The 20,777-nt window shown below is 55.0% G+C and overlaps 1 protein-coding gene across 5 annotated transcripts; it reads left to right on the forward strand.

Moving 5' to 3' along the window:
* The first annotated feature begins 62 nt into the window (after window positions 1-62).
* Window positions 63-20,627, forward strand: FSD1 (fibronectin type III and SPRY domain containing 1). 5 transcript variants are annotated; one of them, XM_003819276.5, is made up of 13 exons: window positions 63-227; window positions 1,407-1,502; window positions 1,659-1,790; window positions 3,350-3,451; window positions 5,750-5,772; window positions 5,952-6,073; window positions 7,447-7,656; window positions 12,786-12,884; window positions 13,950-14,109; window positions 14,476-14,555; window positions 19,771-20,022; window positions 20,134-20,222; window positions 20,319-20,627. In XM_003819276.5, the coding sequence occupies exons 1-13, from the start codon at window positions 213-215 to the stop codon at window positions 20,427-20,429; spliced, it is 1,491 nt and encodes a 496-aa protein (XP_003819324.2). In that variant the 5' UTR covers window positions 63-212; the 3' UTR covers window positions 20,430-20,627. The 5 variants fall into 5 exon arrangements, 4 of the variants coding, with proteins under 4 accessions (XP_003819324.2, XP_008970876.2, XP_034801371.1 ...); XM_008972628.5 differs by having other exon boundaries at window positions 19,771-19,931; XM_008972627.5 differs by having other exon boundaries at window positions 100-237.
* Window positions 20,628-20,777: the final 150 nt, after the last annotated feature.

Consider the following 20,777-nt stretch of genomic DNA (forward strand, 5'->3'; position numbering starts at 1 on the left):
AGGGCTCTGGGCGAGGCCAGCGCGGAACTACATTTCCCAGGCGGCCGCGGCGGGTGCGCCTGCGCAATGCGCGCGGTGATGGAGCGCTAACCGGGGGCGCGGCGGCGGCGAGGGCTCGGCGGGCCATTGGCTACCGGCCGCGGCAAAGGCAGCTTGGGGACCCAGCGTGCGCGGGGCCCGCGGGCCGGGCCGGGGTGACCTGGGCTGCAGCCATGGAAGAACAGAGGGTAGGACGGGGTGAGCAGGGCGGGCCCGCAGGGGCGTCGGGGGCGGGGAAGGGGACCAGGTGTTGCCGCAGCGCCCCCACTCCCTCCCCGCCTCCGCCCCAGCTGCTCTGCGGCTGAGGCCCCACCCCATTCGCGACCCCGCCCGGATCTAGCACCCCTACCCCAGTTTGGGACGCAGCCCCCCCACATCTTGGCTTGGGGCCAGGCACGTGCCTTCTACGCCCCCCCACCCTGCCCAGTATCCCAGTCCCATCCCTGACCCCCATCCCCCACGCCCTCCCTCCTGGCCGCGGACCAGGCGTCCCGGCCCCCCGCCCCACCCCTGGAAGACGCCCCGCCAGCTCCGCAGTGCGGACCCCACCGACCCTGCCCCAGGAAAAAGGAGCAGGTTGGAGCCTGGGTCAGAGCAAGAGGCTCCCGAGCGGGATCCTCCCTCCCAGAATCCCCTGCCCTTCCCCAAGACCTCCCTGCCCCCTCCCCGCTTACCTGGCGCCCCCGCATCCCTGGCCCCCAGGTTCCACCTTTGCCCAGGTAATTTCTTTCTCCTTGCTTATCTTTCTCCCCCAGGTAGGCCCCACCCCTGTTCCGAGGCTAGCCCCTATCCCAGGCTATGCCACCTCCCTGGGGTTTTTCCTTCCACCGAGAACCGTTTCCCCAGGTTAGCCCATTTCCCAGCAGACATCCTTCTCCTCTGGGGTTTCCTGTCCTCAGGCTAGCCCCTCACGCCCCACCTTCAGGATGTAGGTATCGGGTTGTAGCCTTTGTGCTCAAGCACGCCTGGTTCGGGGCCAGGGTCTGTCCCTTCCTGAGAGGTTCTCTGTGAGCCTCAGTTTCCTCTCCTGTAATATGGGGTAGCTTAGGGCGCCCAGCTGCTATGGGTGAGTTGTATCAGCCCGGAGCTTTACCTCCTGGCTGGTGCCCAAGCTCAATAGCGTGGCAGCCCCCACATCTCCTCTCTGGATCCCTGGAGGGGAGCGCGGGTCAGGGAGCCTGGCCAGGCTGACGGGCTCACCTGCCTGCCGTGTGTGTGCGGGCATGTGTGTGCGTGTGTGTGCACGCGTGTGCATTTATGTACGTGTGTGCATGTGTGTGCACGTGTGTACATGTGCGTACACGTGTGTGTACCTGTGTGCGCACGTGTGTGTGCACCTGTGTGTGTCCACACTTCCGGTGGTGCAGGAGGCCCTGAGGAAGATCATCAAAACACTGGCTGTGAAGAATGAAGAAATTCAGAGCTTTATCTACTCCCTGAAACAGATGCTGCTGAACGTGGAGGTGAAGGCGGTGGGGCAGTCCCGGGGAGGTAAGGGGAGGGGAGGAAGCTGGAGAGTGCAGCCTTAGGAACTGGCCCATGGCTGTTGATGCCTGTGGGAGGTCTCGGGTTCCCTCTCTGAACACGGGCTGTGGCCGATTCTGGCTGTTCCGACCCAGGCGAACTCGGTGAAGGTGCAGGAGGACCTCGAAGCAGAGTTCCAGTCCCTCTTCTCCCTCCTGGAGGAGCTGAAAGAAGGCATGCTTATGAAGATAAAACAGGACCGTGCCAGCCGCACCTACGAGCTGCAGGTGAGGGCTGAGGGCATCTTCCTCTCCCCCCACCCCTCCTACTCAACAGAACGTAGCTGACCTCAGCATCTTCCTCCAAAAACTGGGTGCTCTCGAGTTTCTGATCTCTCCCCTGACCCCTCCATCCACCTGTACACTCTCTCTTTTTTTTTTTTTTGAGACAAAGGTCTCGCTCTGTCGCCCAGGCTGGAGTGCAGTGGCATGATATTGGCTCACTGCAACCTCCGCCTCCTGGGTTCAAGCGATTCTCCTGCCTCAGCCTCCCAAGTAGCTGGGATTACAGGTACCCGCCATCATGCCGGGCTAATTTTCGTATTTTTAGTAGAGATGGGGTTTCACCGTGTGGGCCAAGCTGACCTCAGGTGATCCTCCCGCCTCAGCCTCCCAAAGTGCTGGGATGACAGGCATGAGCCCCCGCGCCTGGCCCATCTGTGCTCTCTCTGAATCCCCTCTCCATCACGGCGTCCCCGAGTCTGGCTCAGATCTTCCCCTCCTGTCTTCACTCAGTGCCTCCGGTTTCTCAGCCCTTCCCACTGGCCCCCCAGATCTGAAGGTATCACCTCCACTCAAACACCACCCATGGCTCCCGTGGGCTGTCACTCAGACTCCAAGCTGGAGTCACACAGGCTGCATCCAGACCTCCTGGGCAACTTCCTGACATCCCAGATTCCTGTCCCAGGGGGAATCTAGAGCCCTGGAGCTCGGGTGTGGCCTGGGCATGTGAGTTTTTGGTTTGTTTTGTTTTGAGACAGAGTCTTATTCTGTCACCCAGGCTGGAGTCCAGTGGTGCAATCATGCCACACTGCAGCGTCCGCCTCCCAGGCTTAAGTGATTCTCCCATCTTAGCCTCCCAAGTAGCTGGGACCACAGGAAGGTGCCACCACGCCCAGCTCATTTTTGTATTTTTTGGTGGAGACTGGTTTTCACCATGTTGCCTAGACTAGTCTTGAACTCATGGGCTCAAGCGATCCTCCTGCCTCGTCCTCCCAAATTGCTGGGATTATAGGCATGAGCCGCTGCGCCTGGCTCATGTGAGTTTTTTTTGTTTTGTTTTGTTTTTGAGATGGAGTCTCTCTCTGTGACCCAGGCTGGATCAGTGGCACAACCTCAGCTCACTGCAACCTCCGCCTCCTGGGTTCAAGTGATTCTCCTGCCTCAGCCTCCCGAGTAGCTGGGATTAGAGGTGCCCACCACCACACCCAGCTACTTTTTTCTATGTTTAGTGGAGACAGGGTTTCACTGTGTTGGCCAGGCTAGTCTTGAACTCCTGACCTCAGGTGATCCTCCCGCCTCAGCCTCCCAAAGTGCTGAGATTACAGGCCTGAGCCACCACACCCGGCCTTATGTGTTTTTAGGGAAGGGATTCCCCAGGGATTCTGTTCTGCTCCCCGAGCCCAGCCCAGCCCCATTTGGTGGGGCGCTCAAGGCTCCAATCTCCATCTCTCACCTGGAGTTCGAGAAGGGCATGGTACCCTGGATTCTGAATGGGGTGGGGAGCCCTCAGGGGGCCTGAGGCAGTGGGGTGAGTTGTCCCCTCCTTTGGTGCCTGGTATCCACAGAACCAGCTGGCTGCCTGCACGCGGGCCCTGGAGAGCTCCGAGGAGCTTCTGGAGACAGCCAACCAGACTCTGCAGGCCATGGACAGCGAGGACTTTCCTCAGGTGGGTGCCTCTGATGCTGCCAGGTAAAGAACAGTGTGCCCAGTCACGTTTGCATTTCAGGTGAACAAGCACATTTTTAGTGTAAGTATAGCCCACCCATGCGATAGTTGGCAAAAGCACATACTGATACCAAGAAAGTGTCCAGGCCGGGCACAGTGGCTACGCCTGTAATCCCAGCACTTTGGGAGGCAGAGGCAGTGGATCACCTGAGGTCAGGAGTTCAAGACTAGCCTGGCCAACACGGGGAAACCCCGTCTCTACTAAAAATACAAACATTAGCTGGATGTGGTGGTGGGCGCCTGTAATCCCAGCTACTTGGGAGGCTGAGGCGGGAGAATCGCTTGAACCTGGGAGGCAGAGGTTGCCGTGAGCTGAGATTGTGTCACTGCATTCCAGACTGGGCAACAGAGAGAGACTTCATCTCAAAAACAAAGAAAAAAAGAAAAGAAAAGAAAGCATTCAGGCTGGGTGCAGTGGCTCATGCCTGTAATACCAGCAGTTTGGGAGGCCGAGGCAGGAGGATTGCTTGAGGCCAGGAGTTTCAGACCAACATGGGCAACATAGTGAAACCCCATCTCTACAAAAAATAAAATAATTGGCCAGGCACAGGGGCTCATGCCTGTAATCCCAGCACTTTGGGAGGCCAAGGCGGGCAGATCACGAGGTCAGGAGATCGAGACCATCCTAACACAGTGAAACCCCGTCTCTACTAAAAAAAATACAAAAAATTAGCCGGGCGTGGTGGCGGGCACCTGTAGTTCCAGCTACTCAGGAGGCTGAGGCAGGAGAATGGCGTGAACTCGGGAGGCGGAGCTTGCAGTGAGCCAAGATCGCGCCACTGCACTCCAGCCTGGGCAACAGAGCGAGACTCCGTCGCAAAAAAAAGAGATTGAGACCATCTTGGCTAGGACGGTGAAACCCCGTCTCTACTAAATATACAAAAAGTTAGCCGGGCATGGTGGCGGGCACCTGTAGTCCCAGCTACTCAGGAGGCTGAGGCAGGAGGATGGTGTGAACCCGGGAGGCGGAGCTTGCAGTGAGTGAGATCGCACCACTGCACTCCAGCCTAGGTGACAGAGCGAGACTCTGTTTCAAAAAATAAAATAAAATAAAATAATTAGCTGGGTGTGGTGGCACACACCTGTGGTCCCAGCTACTCGAGAGGCTGAAGTGGGAGGATTGTTTGAGCTCCAGAGTTCAAGGTTACAATGAGCCATGATTGTTACACTGCACTCTAGCCTGAGGGACAGAGCCAGACCTTGTCTCAAAAAAAAAAAAAAAAAAAAAGTATTCATTGTTGATCTGAAATGCAAATGAATGAATACTTTTTTAGTATAAGGGTATATATGTGCACACTAAGAACTGCATTTGTGTGAGTATATCCCAAAGAGTGCATGGGACATAGTCATGATTTATCTGAAATGCCAATTTAACTGGGCATCCTGTAGTTTTATTCAGTGAATTTGCCAGCTGTATGGGCTGGGTGTGGGCAGGAGGTTGGGGTGGGGATGGGAGCCTGTCTTGGCCATCCTCTGTCTTCAGGGCACAGTCCAGAAGTGCAGGGACACTTTGGCAAATACCTTCCTCGAGAGGCCTCAGTCTTCATGTCTGTAGAGTGGCTTTATGATTTGGTAGAAACAAATCTTTGGGCCGGGCGCAGTGGCTCACGCCTGTAATCCCAGCACTTTGGGAGGCTGAGGCAGGCCGATCATGAGGTCAGGAGATCAAGACGAGCCTGGCTAATACAGTGAAACCCTATCTCTGCTAAAAATACAAAAAATTAGCTGGGTGTGGTGGCGGGTGCCTGTAGTCCCAGCTACTGAGGAGGCTGAGGCAGGAGAATGGCGTGAACCCGGGAGGCGGAGCTTGCAGTGAGCCGAGATCGTGCCACTGCACTCCAGCCTGAGCGACAGAGCAAGACTCCATCTCAAAAAAAAAAAAAAAAACCACAAAAAATGAAACAAATCTTTGGGCCAGGCACGGTGGCTCATGCCTGTAATCCCAGCACTTTGGGAGGCTGAGGCAGGTGGATCACCTGAGGTCAGGAGTTTGAGACCAGCCTGGCCAACATGGCGAAACCCCATCTCTCTAAAAATACAAAAAATTGGCCGGGTGTGGTGTTGGGTGCTTGTAATCCCAGCTACTCAGGAGGCTGAGGCAGGAGAATTGCTTGAACCCAGGAGGCGGAGGTTGCAGTGAGCCGAGATCTCTCCATTGCAATCCAGCCTGGGCAACAGAGCAAGACTCCATCTCAAAAACAAAAAAAATCTTTGAATGTTGTTCTGTTCCTCTCTCTAGGCTGCCAAGCAAATCAAAGATGGGTAAGACACTGGGGTCTGGCCCCCACCCCACTTCCCTGCCCCTGGTGTGAAGACAGGGGCCACCTGGTGAGGGTGTCTCAGCTCAGAGCCCTGGACGGGAGCCCTGGGGAGGGGCCCCCTCGCGCCACGGATGACCAGGCCTGGTCCCCCAGGCAACGCCTGCCACCTCCTTCCTGCAGAGTGACCATGGCCCCTGCCTTCCGGCTATCATTGAAAGCGAAGGTCAGTGACAACATGAGTCACCTCATGGTGGACTTCGCGCAAGAGCGGCAGATGCTACAGGCACTCAAGTTCCTGCCTGGTGAGAGGGACACGCACTAGAGGGCCAGGACTTCCGGGGAATGACCTGGGAGGCTAGGAGGCCCTGAAACAGGACCTGGAGTAAGGTGGACGGCCCGGTGTCTGAATTCCGCCTGGGGGAGGTGGAGCTCTGAGAATTCCACGCCCTGTGGGGGGTGGAGTCCTCATGGAGCCCCGCCCCTGGGTGGAGCCATGGGAAGTCCCCACCCACTGTGTAGTGACATCCTGGGAAAACTCTGTACCCAGGGGTGGAGCTGTGAGAATACCATGTCCTGTGGGGTTGGTTGAGTCCTCATGAGGCCCCGCCCTGGGGTGGAGCCATGAGAAGGTCAAACTCACCAGGGGGGGAAAATCCTGTCCCCAGGGGTGGAGCCCTGAGAATAGCACGTCCTGTGGGGGTGGGGTATTCATCAAGTCCCGCCCATGGGTGGAGCCATCAGAAAGCCCCACCCACCAGGGGGTGAGGTCCTGGGAAAACTCTGTCCCCAGGGGTGGAGCCCTGAGAATAGCACGTCCTGTGGGGGTGGGGTATTCATCAAGTCCCGCCCATGGGTGGAGCCATCAGAAAGCCCCACCCACCAGGGGGTGAGGTCCTGGGAAAACTCTGTCCCCAGGGGTGGAGCCCTGAGAATACCATGCCCTTGGGGGAGTGGAGTCCTCCCGAGACCTCCTCCCTGGATAGAGCCATGAGAAGGGCCCGCCCACCACATGGTAGCTCCTGGGAAAACCCTGTTTCCAGGGGTGGAGCCCTGAGAAGGCCACGCCCCCGAGGAGAAATGGACTGAGAACCCAGCCTATCTATGATGCAGCCCCAAAGAAAGCCGCATCCCTCATTGGCAGAGATTTTGGAATAATTCTGCCTGTAAATGATGGAATCCCAAGAAAGCTCAGCCCTCCCCCAACCCACTGATGGAACCTTAGCGTCTCCATGGCCGGGCGCTGTGACTCACGCCTGGAATCCCAGCACTATGGGAGGCCGAGGCGGGTGGATCACTTGAGGTCAGGAGTTCAAGACCAGCCTGGCCAACATGGAGAAACCCTGTCTCTACTAAAAATATAAAAAATTAGCCGGGCCATGGTGGCTCACGACTGTAATCCCAGCTACTTGGGAGGCTGAGGCAGGAGAATCGCTTGAACCAGGGAGTTGGAGGTTGCAGTGAGCCAAGATCGTGCCACTGCACTCCAGCCTGGGTGACAAGAGCAAGACTCTGTCTCTAAAAAAAAAAAAAAGTCTCCACCCTGCCAAACATGGAACCCCTTTGTGGCCATGCCCCCAAAATTGTCCAACATGTGGTTGGGCGGCCCTGCAGCAAGCCCCCTGCCCCCTGAACCAGGCACAGAATCCCGACCCCCTCTCCTTTCCGTCTTGGTCAGTGCCCAGCGCACCCGTGATCGACCTGGCTGAGTCCCTGGTGGCAGATAACTGTGTGACCCTGGTGTGGCGCATGCCGGATGAGGACAGCAAGATTGACCACTACGTGCTGGAGTACCGGCGGACCAATTTCGAGGGCCCGCCCCGCCTCAAGGAGGACCAGCCCTGGATGGTCATCGAGGGCATCCGGCAGACAGAGTACACCCTGACAGGTAAGGGCAGTGTGTGCCAGCTCCGCCCAGCTGTGAACAGTCACCTCTTCCAGCCTCCCGTCTCGCCATCAGTCATTGGGGGCCTTGGGGACGATCCCCAAAGCTCATGGGGTCTGGAAGCAGCCTGGGGAGGCGGATCAGAAATATGAGACAGTGGCCAGGCGCGGTGGCTCATGCCTGTAATCCCAGCACTTTGGGAGGCTGAAGCGGGTGGATCGCCTGAGGTCAGGAGTTCAAGACCAGCGTGGCCAACACGGTGAAACCCTATCTCTACTAAAAATACAAAAAAATTAGCCGGGCATGGTATCGGGCACCTGTAATCCCAGCTACTCAGGAGGCTAAGGCGGGAGAATTGCTTGAACCCGGAAGGTGGAGATGGCACTGAGCCGAGATCGCGCTATTGCACTCCAGCTTGGGCAACAAAAGCGAAACTCATCTCAAAAAAACAAAAAATAATAATAATGAATATAGGCCGGGCGCGGTAGCTCACGCCTGTAATCCCAGCACTTTGGGAGGCCGAGGCGGGCCGATCACGAGGTCAGGACATCGAGACCATCCTGGCTAACACGGTGAAATACTGTATCTACTAAAAAAATACAAAAAATTAGCCAGGCGTGGCGGCGTGCACCTGTAGTCCCAGCTGCTCAGGAGGCTGAGGCAGGAAAATGGCGTGAACTCGGGAGGCGGAGCTTGCAGTGAGCCTAGATTGCGCCACTGCACTCCAGCCTGGGCGACAGAGCAAGACTCTGTCTCAAAAAAAAAAAAAAAAAATAATAATAATAATAATGAATATATTTTTCTAGCATGGGATCCTGCCATTTCCCTAGGCTGGTCTCCATCCCCTGGCCTCAAGCAGTCCTGCCTCAGCCTCCCAAATAGCTAGGTACTGTCCTCGGAGCAGAGAACAAAGCAGACAATAATCTTTTCCCTCCTAGAGCTGGCGTTCTGGATTCACCCTCCAAGTATTTGGGGTCCTCCTTGGCAGTTACAAGAAATTGAAAGCTGGCCAGGCATGGTGGCTCAAGCCTGTGATACAGCACTTTGGGAGGCTGAGGCAAGAGGATTGCTTGAGGCCAGGAGCTGGAGACCAGCTTGGGTAACAAAGCAAGAGCCCATCTATAAAAAAAAAAAAATTTAAAGTTACCTGAGTATGGTGGTCCCAGCTACCAAGGGAGGCTAAGGTGGGAGGATTGTTTGAGCCCAAGAATTGGAGGCTGCAGTGAGCCATGACTGCACCACCGCACTCCAGCCTGAGCAACAGAGCGAGACCCTGTCTCTACTAAACAAAGAGAGAAAAATAAAGAAAAAAAAAAAAAAACCCAAGGAATCCACCCAGCTGGTGGAGGTAGGGTCTGAAGGGGGAAAGCCTCATGAGATTAAAAAGCCATCCTGGGCCGGGCGTGGTGGCTCACACCTGTACTCCCAGCACTTTGGGAGGCTTAGGCGGGCGGATCTTGAAGTCACGAGATTGAGACCAGCCTGACCAACATGGTGAAACCCTGTCTCTACTAAAAATACAAAAATTAGCTGGGTGTGGTGGCGGGCGCCTGTAATCCCAGCTACTCGGGAGGCTGAGGCAGGAGAATTGCTTGAACCCAGGAAGCGGAGGTTGCAGTGAGCTGAGATTGCGCCACTGAACTCCAGCCTGGGCGACAGAGTGAGACTCCGTCTCAAAAAAAAAAAAAACAAAACAAAAAGCCATCCTGGCCAGGCGTGGTGGCTCATGCTGTAATCCCAGCACTTTGGGAGGCTGAGGTGGGTGGATCACTTGAGGTCAGGAGTTCAAGACCAGCCTGGCCAGCATGGTAAAACCCTGTCTCTACTAAAAATGCAAAAAAATTAGTGGGGCATGGTGGCAGATGCCTGTAGTCCCAGCTACTTGGGAGGCTGAGGAGTGAGAATCACTTCAACCTGAGAGGCGGAGGCTGCAGTGAGCAGAGATCACGCCACTGCACTCCAGCTTGGGCAACAGAGGGAGACTCCGTCTCAAAAAAAAAAAAGAAAAAAAAAAAGCCATCCTGATCCAGGGGAAACCCGGAGGGGCGGGGAGAGGCTGGCTGACGGGTTTGACTATCACCATTCACTAGCTGCTTTTGGGCTGTAATCAGCCAGCTAGTTATCTGTAATTAGCATACATGGTTAATCATGAGCACGCTAACTGCAGGGGGAAAAGTCATCAGCCTCAGGAGCTGCAAACAGCCATTGGCTTATCCTTTGCTTGAGAATCAAAATAAACACACCCCTTTTATTTGTTGTAAATAGGATTCCTCAAATCCCTCCTCCAAGCGCCCCCGCCTTTTGGTTTTGTTTTCTTGTAACTTTGTATTTTGAAATAATTATAGATCCACAGGAAGTTGCCAAAACAACTAAAACAAAAAGTACAGTGAGGACCCATGTAGTCAGCATAAAACCCGGGAAATGGACACGGGTGCAGTGGACTCACATTCTACCTTTTTTTTTTTTTTTGAGATGGAGTCTCGCTTTGTCGCCCAGGCTGGAGTGCAGTGGCCTGATCTTGGCTCACCGCAACCTCCGCCTTCTGGGTTCAAGCAATTCTCCTGTCTCAGCCTCCCTAGTAACTGGGATTACAGGCGCCCACCACCATGCCTGGCTAATTTTTGTATTTTTAGTAGAGATGGGGTTTCTCCATGTTGACCAGGCTGGTCTCTGACTCCTAACCTCTGGTGATCCGCCCGCCTCGGCCTCCCAAAGTGCTGGGATGACAGGCGTGAGCCACCGCGCCCGGCCACATTTTACCAGTTTTACACGCGCTCATTCGGGTGTTCCACACAGTTTTCTCCCATGTGTAAATTCATGTCACCACCAACACCACGGTCAAAGTATAGATCTCTTCTGTCACTACGAGGCTTCCAGGTGCTACGCTTTATAACCATGGCTTCCTGCCTTTGACAGACTTCCTAGTGAGTGAATTCCTCAGGGCAGAAAGTTGGATTCATGGAAAGCTGTGCAGGAGTAAGGATACCGATGAAAGCAGCTGCTTATGTGGTCGTTTGCAATCCACCTACTGTTTTGTTGATTGCTTGGAAAGACGGGAGGGTTTGGGTTATTTTCTTCTTTCTTTCCCTTTTTTCTTTTTTCTGTTTTTTGAGACAGAATCTCGCTCTGTCGCCCAAGCTGGAGTACAGTGGCTTGATCTCGGCTCACTGCAACCTCTGCCTCCCAGGTTCAAGCGATTCTCCTGCCTCAACCTCCCAAGTAGCTTGGACTACAGGCACTATAGGCATGCGCCCCAACGCCTGGTTAATTTTTTTTTTTTTTGAGACAGAGTCTCACTCTGTCGCCCAGGCTGGAGTGCAGTGGTGCCATCTCGGCTCACTGCAAGCTCCGCCTCCCGGGTTCATGCCATTCTCCTGCCTCAGCCTCCAGAGTAGCTGGGACTACAGGCGCCTGCCACCACGCCTGGCTAATTTTTTGTATTTTTAGTAGAGACGGGGTTTCACTGTGTTAGCCAGGATGGTCTTGATCTCCTGACCTTGTGATCTGCCTCCCTCGGCCTCCCAAAGTGCTGGGATTACAGGCGTGAGCCACCGTGCCCGGCCTTTTTTTTTTTTTTTTTTTGAGTCGCAGTCTCGCTCTGTCACCCAGGCTGGAGTGCAATGGTGCGATCTTTGGCTCACTGCAACTTCTGCCTCCTGGGTTCAAGCAATTCTCCTGCCCCAGCCTCCCCAGTAGCTGGGATTACAGGCCCCCACCACCACACCTGGCTAATTTTTGTGTTTTTAGTAGAGACGGGGTTTCACCTTATTGGCCAGGCTGGTCTCTTGGCCAGGCTGGTCTCGAACTCCTGACCTCAGGTGATCTGCCCGCCTCAGCCTCCCAAAGTGCTGGGATTATAGGCGTGAGCCACCGCGCCTAGCCAGTTTTTTGTAATTTTTAGTAGAGACAGAGTTTCACCATGCTGGCCAGGCTGGTCTCAAACTCCTGACCTTATGGGTTCCTCCTGCCTCCACCTCCCAGACGTGCTGGGATTACAGGCGTGAGCCACCGCACTTGGCCTTTTTTTTTGAAAGACAGGTTCTTGCTATGTAGCACAGGCTGGAGTGCAGTGATGCAATCATAGCTCACTGCAGCTTCAACCTCTTGGGCTCACATGCTCCTCCTCCCTCAGCCTCCTGAGTAAATGGGAGTACAGGTGTGCACCACCACACCCAGCTAATTTTTTTGGAGGGGGTCGGAGTTTCGCTCTGTCACCCAGGCTAGAGTGCAGTGGCGCGATCTTGGCTCACTGCAACCTCTGCCTCCCGGGTTCAAGTGATTCTCCTTCCGCAGCCTCTTGAGTAGCTGGGATTACAGGTGTCACCCCCGCCCCCGCCAATTTTTATATTTTTAGTAGAGATGCGGTTTCATCATGTTGGCCAGGCTGGTCTTGAACACCTGACCTCAAGTGATCTGCCCACTTCGGCCTCCCAAAGTGCTGACATTACAGGCGTAAGCCACCGCACCCAGACTAATTTTTTATTTTTTATTATTTATTTATTTGAGACAGAATCTCAAATAAATGTGTCGCCCAGGCTGGAGTGCAGTCATGCAGTACAAATCTCTGAAACAATCACTGTGACAGGGTCTTAAAGCATCCTGATTGGTCTACGTGGGTTGGAGGTGGAGTCAAGTAATTCATAGCCCCTCAGGGAGAGGAGGGCAAGGAATGGTCTCAGGGGTAAGATGTTTGTTTATTTTTTATTTTTTATTTTTTTTGAGATGGAGTTTCGTTCTTGTTGCCCAGGCTGGAGTGCAATGGCGTGATCATGGCTCACTGCAACCTCCACCTCCCGTGTTCAAGTGATTCTCCTGCCTCAGCCTCCTGAGTAGCTGGGATTACAGGCACGCGCCACCACGCCCGGCTAATTTTTTGCATTTTTAGTAGAGACGGGGTTTCACCATGTTGGTCAGGCTGGTCTCGAACTCCCGACCTCAGTTGATCCATGCGCCTCCGCCTTCCAAAGTGCTGGGATTACAGGCGTGAGCCAGTGCGCCCGGCTGGATAAGATGTTTATAAGGTGGTTCTTAGAATGGCGTTGGGAATCACTGTGGGACATGACAGCTTTAACCCATGACTCAGAGTCTCAGGGAATAATACACAGTGTTGAAATGCCTGTCTTGCCTACCAGGTCTCAAGTTTGACATGAAATACATGAACTTCCGTGTGAAGGCTTGTAACAAGGCAGTTGCAGGAGAGTTCTCTGAGCCGGTGACTCTGGAGACACCAGGTGACTGGATTCCACCCTTGTCCTACCCCTAACTCCATGGCCCCTTCCTCCCACGGCCCCCAGAGACCATGAGAATCCTCGAAGCAGGGTTGCCCTGGCTGCCAGGAAGCTCAAAGCTCCATCCACAGTTGGCTTCCTTAGCCTGAGTGTCTGCTATAACCCTGTTTTTGTCCTTTGCTTCTGAGGTTTACCCAGTATATCTCGATGGTTTTTATATACAGCCACACACACTCTCTCTTTGCCAAAAAATAGATAAGTCCTCTATAGAGCTGGGGATGAGATTTGAGTAGTGAAGACTGATTCCGGAGCCTTTCACAGTGACACCTTCACATGCCCTGCTAGGAAGTCCCTCTGAAATCTAGCCTAACTCCCTTGTGCTGTAGCCCAGCCCCTTTTTTGGGATTAGTCCTCCATGGAAGCACAGGGTAGTGCAATTGGCTTGAAAATGCCTCCAGAGGCCGGGCACAGTGGCTCACGCCTGTGATCCCAACACTCTGGGAGGCTGAGGCGGGCGGATCACGAGGTCAGGAGTTCGAAACCAGCCTGGCCATTATGGTGAAACCCCGTCTCTACTGAAAATACAAAAATTAGCTGGGAGTGGTAGCGTGTGCCTGTAGTCCCAGCTACTTGGGAGGCTGAGGCAGGAGAATCGCTTGAACCCAGGAGGCGGAGGTTGCAGTGAGCCGAGATTGTGCCACAGCACTCCAGCCTGGGCGACAGAGCGAGACTCCATCTCAAAACAAAAAGAAAAGAAAATTCCTCCAGACCTGGGAGGGAGACTTTTAGGCAACAACCCTTGGCCTTCGCGCTTCTGGCTCCATGTTCTGTCCCCTCTACCCTTTGCCATCTTGTCTCTCCTGTTGTCCTTCTGCTTGTCCATCTCTATATCTGTCTCTCTCCGAGGCTTCGTCAGTCTCTTATCTCTGTCTTGGACTCTTATCTCCTTGGCTCTTTGATTCTCTGTCCCTGTCTTGGTCTGTCTTGGTCACTCTCTGTCTCTCTGTCTCTCTCTGTGTCTCTCCGGGTTTCCCCATCTCTGTGACTCCCACGTCTGCCCGGCCCCAGCGTTCATGTTCCGCCTGGATGCGTCCACATCCCACCAGAACCTGCGGGTGGATGATCTCTCCGTGGAGTGGGACGCTATGGGCGGGAAGGTACAGGATATCAAGGCTCGCGAGAAAGATGGCAAGGGGCGGACGGCGTCTCCCATCAACTCCCCAGCCAGGTAGCCTGCCCCCTCCCCTCCCTAAGTCTCTGGTGGAGGAGATCAATCTGGACATGGACACAGAGCCCAGTGTGGTCAGAGTTGGGGTGGAGAGGGGACCTGGGGCTGGTGGAACCCAGAGAGGGAATGAAGGGAGAGGAGGTTTTGAGTGGGGTTTTGATGGTTAAATAGGAGTTTCCCAGATGACGGAGGGCACAGGCATGTTCTGACATAAACGTGAGGTGCTCGATATATAGATAGAGCCAAATACTGCCAGAGATTGACCCAACATCCACAGTGGCTGGGGTGGACTAGGGTAGCCTTACCGTGGGAGAGATAAGTGTTGAACTGAGCCTCCTGAGCCTGCCCACTCCCTGCCCACCACAGAGGTACTCCATCTCCCAAGAGGATGCCCTCAGGTCGTGGGGGACGGGACCGCTTCACCGCTGAGTCCTACACAGTTCTGGGTAAGGAAGGGGAGAAGAAAGGGGAGAGGGGAGTTTTGGGCAGGGGCCTAATGGTGGGGGTTGAGGGAGAACCTTTGCCTTTGGCTGCGGAAACAGGCAGCCATCAGCAAAGCTGCTCCCGGAATAACAGGTTGTTCTGGCACTGCCCAAAAGGAAATATTTCGGGATAAGGGATTGCTGGGGAAAGCCAGAATTTATGGAGTGAAGGAAAGAGACTCTGGACCAGACAGTGCCTGGGCAGGAGCTTGGGGGCAATTTTCTGGACTCCATGGAGTATCTGGCACTTGGGGAGTAGCTGGGATTTAGGGAGTAGCTGGGATTTGAGGAGTAGCTGGAAAGAATCATTGCCTATAGAGCAACTGGGTTTGTAGGGGAGCTGAAGCCAGGCAGGAATTTTGGGGGATCACCTGAGGATATGTGGAGGAGCCAGAGAAAACAGTCTGAAGAGAAGTCAATAGTAGCATAGGAATGATTGGATCCTGTGAAGAAGAAGCTGGAGTTAGTGGAGGATGGGCAAGGGAGGAACTGGACTTTAGGGGAATCGCTACTGTTCAGAATAGAGCTGGAGAAAGAGGCTAAAAGTATGAGGAAGTCATTGTGGTCAGGAATATCTAGGGAGAAGGAAGTTAGGGAGTAGCTGGGGTCATGAGGATAAGCTAGGGCCTAAGGGGAAGTTATGGTTCTATGAGGATCTAAATTTTCTTGGGTGCACCTGGGATTGGTGAGAGTTTTAGGGAGAAGCAGAAGATATAGGGAGTTGTCATTGGAGTTGCTGAGATTTGAGAGAGAGAGAGAGATCATCCTTGGGAAAGGGCCTGGATAATTTGTGGTGTGGGGAGTAGCTGAGATCAGGGAGGAGCAGACCTGGAGAAGACATGTGTATAGAGGTTCATCTTGTATCTGGAGAGGAACTGAGATATAACAAAGATCAGTTGTGATCTGGGAGGGGCGAGAGTATGAGGAGAAGCTGAAGCTCATGGAATAGCTGCATTGGGTGAAGGAGTAGCTGAGATGGCAAGAGCCTGGATCTGGGGCCTGGGGAGGATCTCAACTCTGGAGAGAATCTGGATTGTGTACAGAGCTGAAGCCAAGGGGTATCCCAATTCAGAGGGTTCCTGGAGAGTGTGATGGAGGTTTGAGGAACACCTGGATTCCAGGAGGAGCTGAGGCCTGGAGAGTATCTGGCTTGGGGAATGCCTTGGGGGAACTTCTGGCCTCAGCAGTAGCTGAGGCCTGGGAGAACCTGCCTTCCACGCGGAGTTGGGGTCTGGATAGAATCTGGATTCACAGAGCAAGAGGAGGGAGTCTTGAGTCCTGGGGAGTATCTGGACTCTGTCACAGCCAGGAGCTAGAGGGAGCTTCTAGACCCTGCCAGAGCTGGGAACTAGGGGGAGCATCTGGACTCGAGGAGGACTTGAGGCCTGTGGGAACACTATGAGTCTTCCAGGAACAAGGGTTTGAGGATGATCTAGTTTCTGGGAAGAACTGAGGGGTATTTGGACATGGGGAGGAACTGAAGGAAGTTTCTATGGCTTGGAGGAGTCTGGAAGGAGTAGCTTGGGCTTGTAGAGAATCTGAAAGGAGTAACTGAGGCTTGGGGAGTATCTGGGCTGAATAAATTTCTGGAGGAAGTTGATAAAGCTTAGGAGTATCTGGGGGGAATACCCGGGAATCAAGGAATATCTGGAGGGAATAGCTGGGACTTGAGGAGCATCTGGAGGGAATAGCTGCAGCCTGAGGAGTATCTAGGGGGAAAAGCTGGGACTGAGGAGTATCTGGGGGAAACAGCTGGGACTGAGGAGTATCTGGAGGGGAATAGCTGGGACTGAGGAGTATCTGGAGGGGAATAGCTGGGACTGAGGAGTATCTGGGGGAAATAGCTGAGACTGAGGAGTATCTGGGGGAAACAGCTGGGACTGAGGAGTATCTGGAGGGGAATAGCTGGGACTGAGGAGTATCTGGAGGGGAATAGCTGGGACTGAGGAGTATCTGGGGAAATAGCTGGGACTGAGGAGTATCTAGGGGGAAATAGCTGGGACTGAGGAGTATCTGGGGGAAATAGCTGGGACTGAGGAGTATCCGGGGAAATAGCTGGGACTGAGGAGTATCTGGGGGAAACAGCTGGGACTGAGGAGTATCTGGAGGGGAATAGCTGGGACTGAGGAGTATCTGGGGGAAACAGCTGGGACTGAGGAGTATCTGGAGGGGAATAGCTGGGACTGAGGAGTATCTGGGGAAATAGCTAGGACTGAGGAGTATCTGGAGGGGAATAGCTGGGACTGAGGAGTATCTGGGGGAAACAGCTGGGACTGAGGAGTATCTGGAGGGGAATAGCTGGGACTGAGGAGTATCTGGGGGAAACAGCTGGGACTGAGGAGTATCTGGAGGGGAATAGCTGGGACTGAGGAGTATCTGGGGGAAACAGCTGGGACTGAGGAGTATCTGGAGGGGAATAGCTGGGACTGAGGAGTATCTGGGGGAAACAGCTGGGACTGAGGAGTATCTGGAGGGGAATAGCTGGGACTGAGGAGTATCTGGGGAAATAGCTAGGACTGAGGAGTATCTGGAGGGGAATAGCTGGGACTGAGGAGTATCTGGGGGAAACAGCTGGGACTGAGGAGTATCTGGAGGGGAATAGCTGGGACTGAGGAGTATCTGGGGGAAACAGCTGGGACTGAGGAGTATCTGGAGGGGAATAGCTGGGACTGAGGAGTATCTGGGGAAATAGCTAGGACTGAGGAGTATCTGGAGGGGAATAGCTGGGACTGAGGAGTATCTGGGGGAAACAGCTGGGACTGAGGAGTATCTGGAGGGGAATAGCTGGGACTGAGGAGTATCTGGGGGAAACAGCTGGGACTGAGGAGTATCTGGAGGGGAATAGCTGGGACTGAGGAGTATCTGGGGAAATAGCTAGGACTGAGGAGTATCTGGAGGGGAATAGCTGGGACTGAGGAGTATCTGGGGGAAACAGCTGGGACTGAGGAGTATCTGGAGGGGAATAGCTGGGACTGAGGAGTATCTGGGGGAAATAGCTAGGACTGAGGAGTGTCTGGAGGGGAATAGCTGGGACTGAGGAGTATCTGGAGGGGAATAGCTGGGACTGAGGAGTATCTGGGGGGAATAGCTGGGACTGAGAAGCATCTGGGGGAAATAGCTGGATCCCCGAGGAGTATCTGGGAGGAATAGCTCAAGCCAGAGAAGTATCTGGAGGGACTAGCAGAGACTGAGGCATATCTGAAGGGAATTGCTGGGGCCCGAGGAGTATCTGGAGGGAATAGCTGGGACCCAAGTATTTGGAGGGAATAACTGGAGTCCAAGGAGTATCTGGGGGGGAATAGCTGGGGCCCAAGGAGTATCTGAGGGGAATAGCTGGGACCCTGAGGAGTATCTGGGAGGAATAACTTGGATCCTGAGGAGTATCTGGGGGAAATAGCTGGGTCCCCAAGGAGTATCTGAGAGGAACAGCTGGGTCCTCAAGGATTATCGGGGGGAATAGCTGGGATCCTGAGGAATATCTGGGGGGAATAGCTGGGTCCCCAAGAAGCATCTGGGGGGGATAGCTGGGATCCCGAGGAGTATCTGGGAGGGATAACTTGGACCTCAAGGAGTATCTGGGAGAATTAGCTGGGGCCCAAGGAGTATCTGAGAGGAACAGCTGGGTCCTCAACGATTATCTGGGGGGAATAGCTGGGATCCTGAGGAGTATCTGGGGGGGCGGATAGCTGGGTCCCCAAGAAGTACTGGGGGGGATAGCTGGGATCCCGAGGAGTATCTGGGAGGAATAGCTGGAGCCCAAGGAGTATCTGGAGGGAATAGCAGGAACCGAGGAGTATCTGGAGGGAATAGCAGGAACCGAGGAGTATCTGGAGGGAATAGCAGGAACCGAGGAGTATCTGGAGGATATAGCAGGAACCGAGGAGTATCTGGAGGGAATAGCAGGAACCGAGGAGTATCTGGAGGGAATAGCAGGAACCGAGGAGTATCTGGAGGGAATAGCAGGAACCGAGGAGTGTCTGGAGGGAATAGCAGGAACCGAGGAGTGTCTGGAGGGAATAGCTGGGCTCAAGGGGTATTTGGGGGAAATAGCTGGGACTCTCAGGAATATCTGGGGGTAATACCTGGGATCCCAAGGAGTATCTGGGGGGAATAACTGGAGCCTGAGGATATCTGGAGGGAATAGCAGGGACAGTAGAGTATCTGGAGGGAATAGCTGGAGCCCAAGGAGTATCTGGAGGGAATAGCTGGGGCCGAAGGAGTATCTGGAGGGAATAGCTGGGGCCGAAGGAGTATCTGGAGGGAATAGCTGGGGCCCAAGGAGTATCTGGAGGGAATAGCTGGGGCCCAAGGAGTATCTGGAGGGAATAGCTGGGGCCCAAGGAGTATCTGGAGGGAATAGCTGGGGCCCAAGGAGTATCTGGAGGGAATAGCTGGGGCCCAAGGAGTATCTGGAGGGAATAGCTGGGGCCCAAGGAGTATCTGGAGGGAATAGCTGGGGCCCAAGGAGTATCTGGAGGGAATAGCTGGGGCCCAAGGAGTATCTGGAGGGAATAGCTGGGGCCCAAGGAGTATCTGGAGGGAATAGCTGGGGCCCAAGGAGTATCTGGAGGGAATAGCTGGGGCCCAAGGAGTATCTGGAGGGAATAGCTGGGGCCCAAGGAGTATCTGGAGGGAATAGCTGGGGCCCAAGGAGTATCTGGAGGGAATAGCTGGGGCCCAAGGAGTATCTGGAGGGAATAGCTGGGGCCCAAGGAGTATCTGGAGGGAATAGCTGGGGCCCAAGGAGTATCTGGAGGGAATAGCTGGGGCCCAAGGAGTATCTGGAGGGAATAGCTGGGGCCCAAGGAGTATCTGGAGGGAATAGCTGGGGCCCAAGGAGTATCTGGAGGGAATAGCTGGGGCCCAAGGAGTATCTGGAGGGAATAGCTGGGGCCCAAGGAGTATCTGGAGGGAATAGCTGGGGCCCAAGGAGTATCTGGAGGGAATAGCTAGGAACTTGAGGCGTATCTGAAGGGAATAGCTGGGGTTCAAGGGGTACCTGGGGGGAATAGCTGGGAACCTGAGGAGTATCTGGGGGGTACAGCTAGGAACCTGGGGAGTATCTGCAGGGAGCAGCTGTGGTGTAAGGAGCACCTTGGGGGCTGGCCCTTTGTGGAAGGGCATCTGTGGCCCAGTTCTATCCAGTTCCCCTGCCCACCCCTCCTGCCCTGCGCCACAGGGGACACGCTGATCGACGGCGGGGAGCATTACTGGGAGGTGCGCTACGAGCCGGACAGCAAGGCGTTCGGCGTGGGCGTGGCCTACCGCAGCCTGGGCCGCTTCGAGCAACTGGGCAAGACGGCCGCCTCCTGGTGCCTGCACGTCAACAATTGGCTGCAGGTCAGCTTCACGGCCAAGCACGCCAACAAGGTCAAGGTGCTGGACGCCCCCGTGCCCGACTGCCTGGGTGTGCACTGTGACTTCCACCAAGGTGACCCCAAGCCCCAGCTGCCGTCTCTGGCTGCCCCTGCCTGAGTCCCCTCCGTCTGCCCCCATCCCACTTCTGACCGGTCCCACTGTCACTCTGCCCCCCCCACCCCAGGCCTCCTGTCCTTCTACAATGCCCGCACCAAACAAGTGCTGCACACTTTCAAGACCAGGTTCACACAGCCGCTGCTGCCTGCTTTCACGGTGAGCTGCCCTCCGCGGCCCAGGGGGAGGAGAGGGTGGTGCTGGGCGCTGGGGTTCGAAGCTGAGCCCCTCCCCCCTCCCCCCGCTGTCCCTCAGGTATGGTGTGGCAGCTTCCAGGTGACGACAGGCCTGCAAGTCCCCAGTGCTGTGCGCTGCCTGCAAAAGCGAGGCAGTGCTACCAGCAGCTCCAACACCAGCCTCACCTAGGCCCCCAGGCACCCGCCCAGCTGGGGTGTTTTTGGGGGAGTCGCCGCCAGGCCCAGGCTGCTGGAGCCAGGCACCCTCCTCTGTCACTTGCTGCTTGGAGCCTTAACTCCAGATGGGGGGGTCACCAAGAGGGCGTGGGCACCCTGGCGGGCCCTCTCCCCACCTCACCTCTTAATAAAGGTCAGACACTGGCCAGGCCAGGCCGCGGTGCTGGTTCTTTGGGCCTGGGTGTGGCACCGGGACCTCAGCCTTCCCAGCTGTAAAATGGGCTTTTCTCACAGAATATGGTGGTAGATTTCACTGAGCTGAGGGTCACTGGGAGTAAATGGGGCCATCCGTAGGCAGACA

This window comes from Pan paniscus, chromosome 20 (assembly GCF_029289425.2).
Source record: "Pan paniscus chromosome 20, NHGRI_mPanPan1-v2.0_pri, whole genome shotgun sequence".
In the NCBI taxonomy this organism is placed as follows: domain Eukaryota; kingdom Metazoa; phylum Chordata; class Mammalia; order Primates; family Hominidae; genus Pan; species Pan paniscus.

What these genes read in the sequence shown, in the direction of transcription:
- FSD1 (XM_003819276.5), top strand. An exon ending in GCCAAGCAAATCAAAGATGG is followed by an intron (nt 5,773 to 5,951) that starts GTAAGACACTGG and finishes TCCTTCCTGCAG; the next exon opens with AGTGACCATGGCCCCTGCCT. An exon ending in CCCATCAACTCCCCAGCCAG is followed by an intron (nt 14,110 to 14,475) that starts GTAGCCTGCCCC and finishes TGCCCACCACAG; the next exon opens with AGGTACTCCATCTCCCAAGA.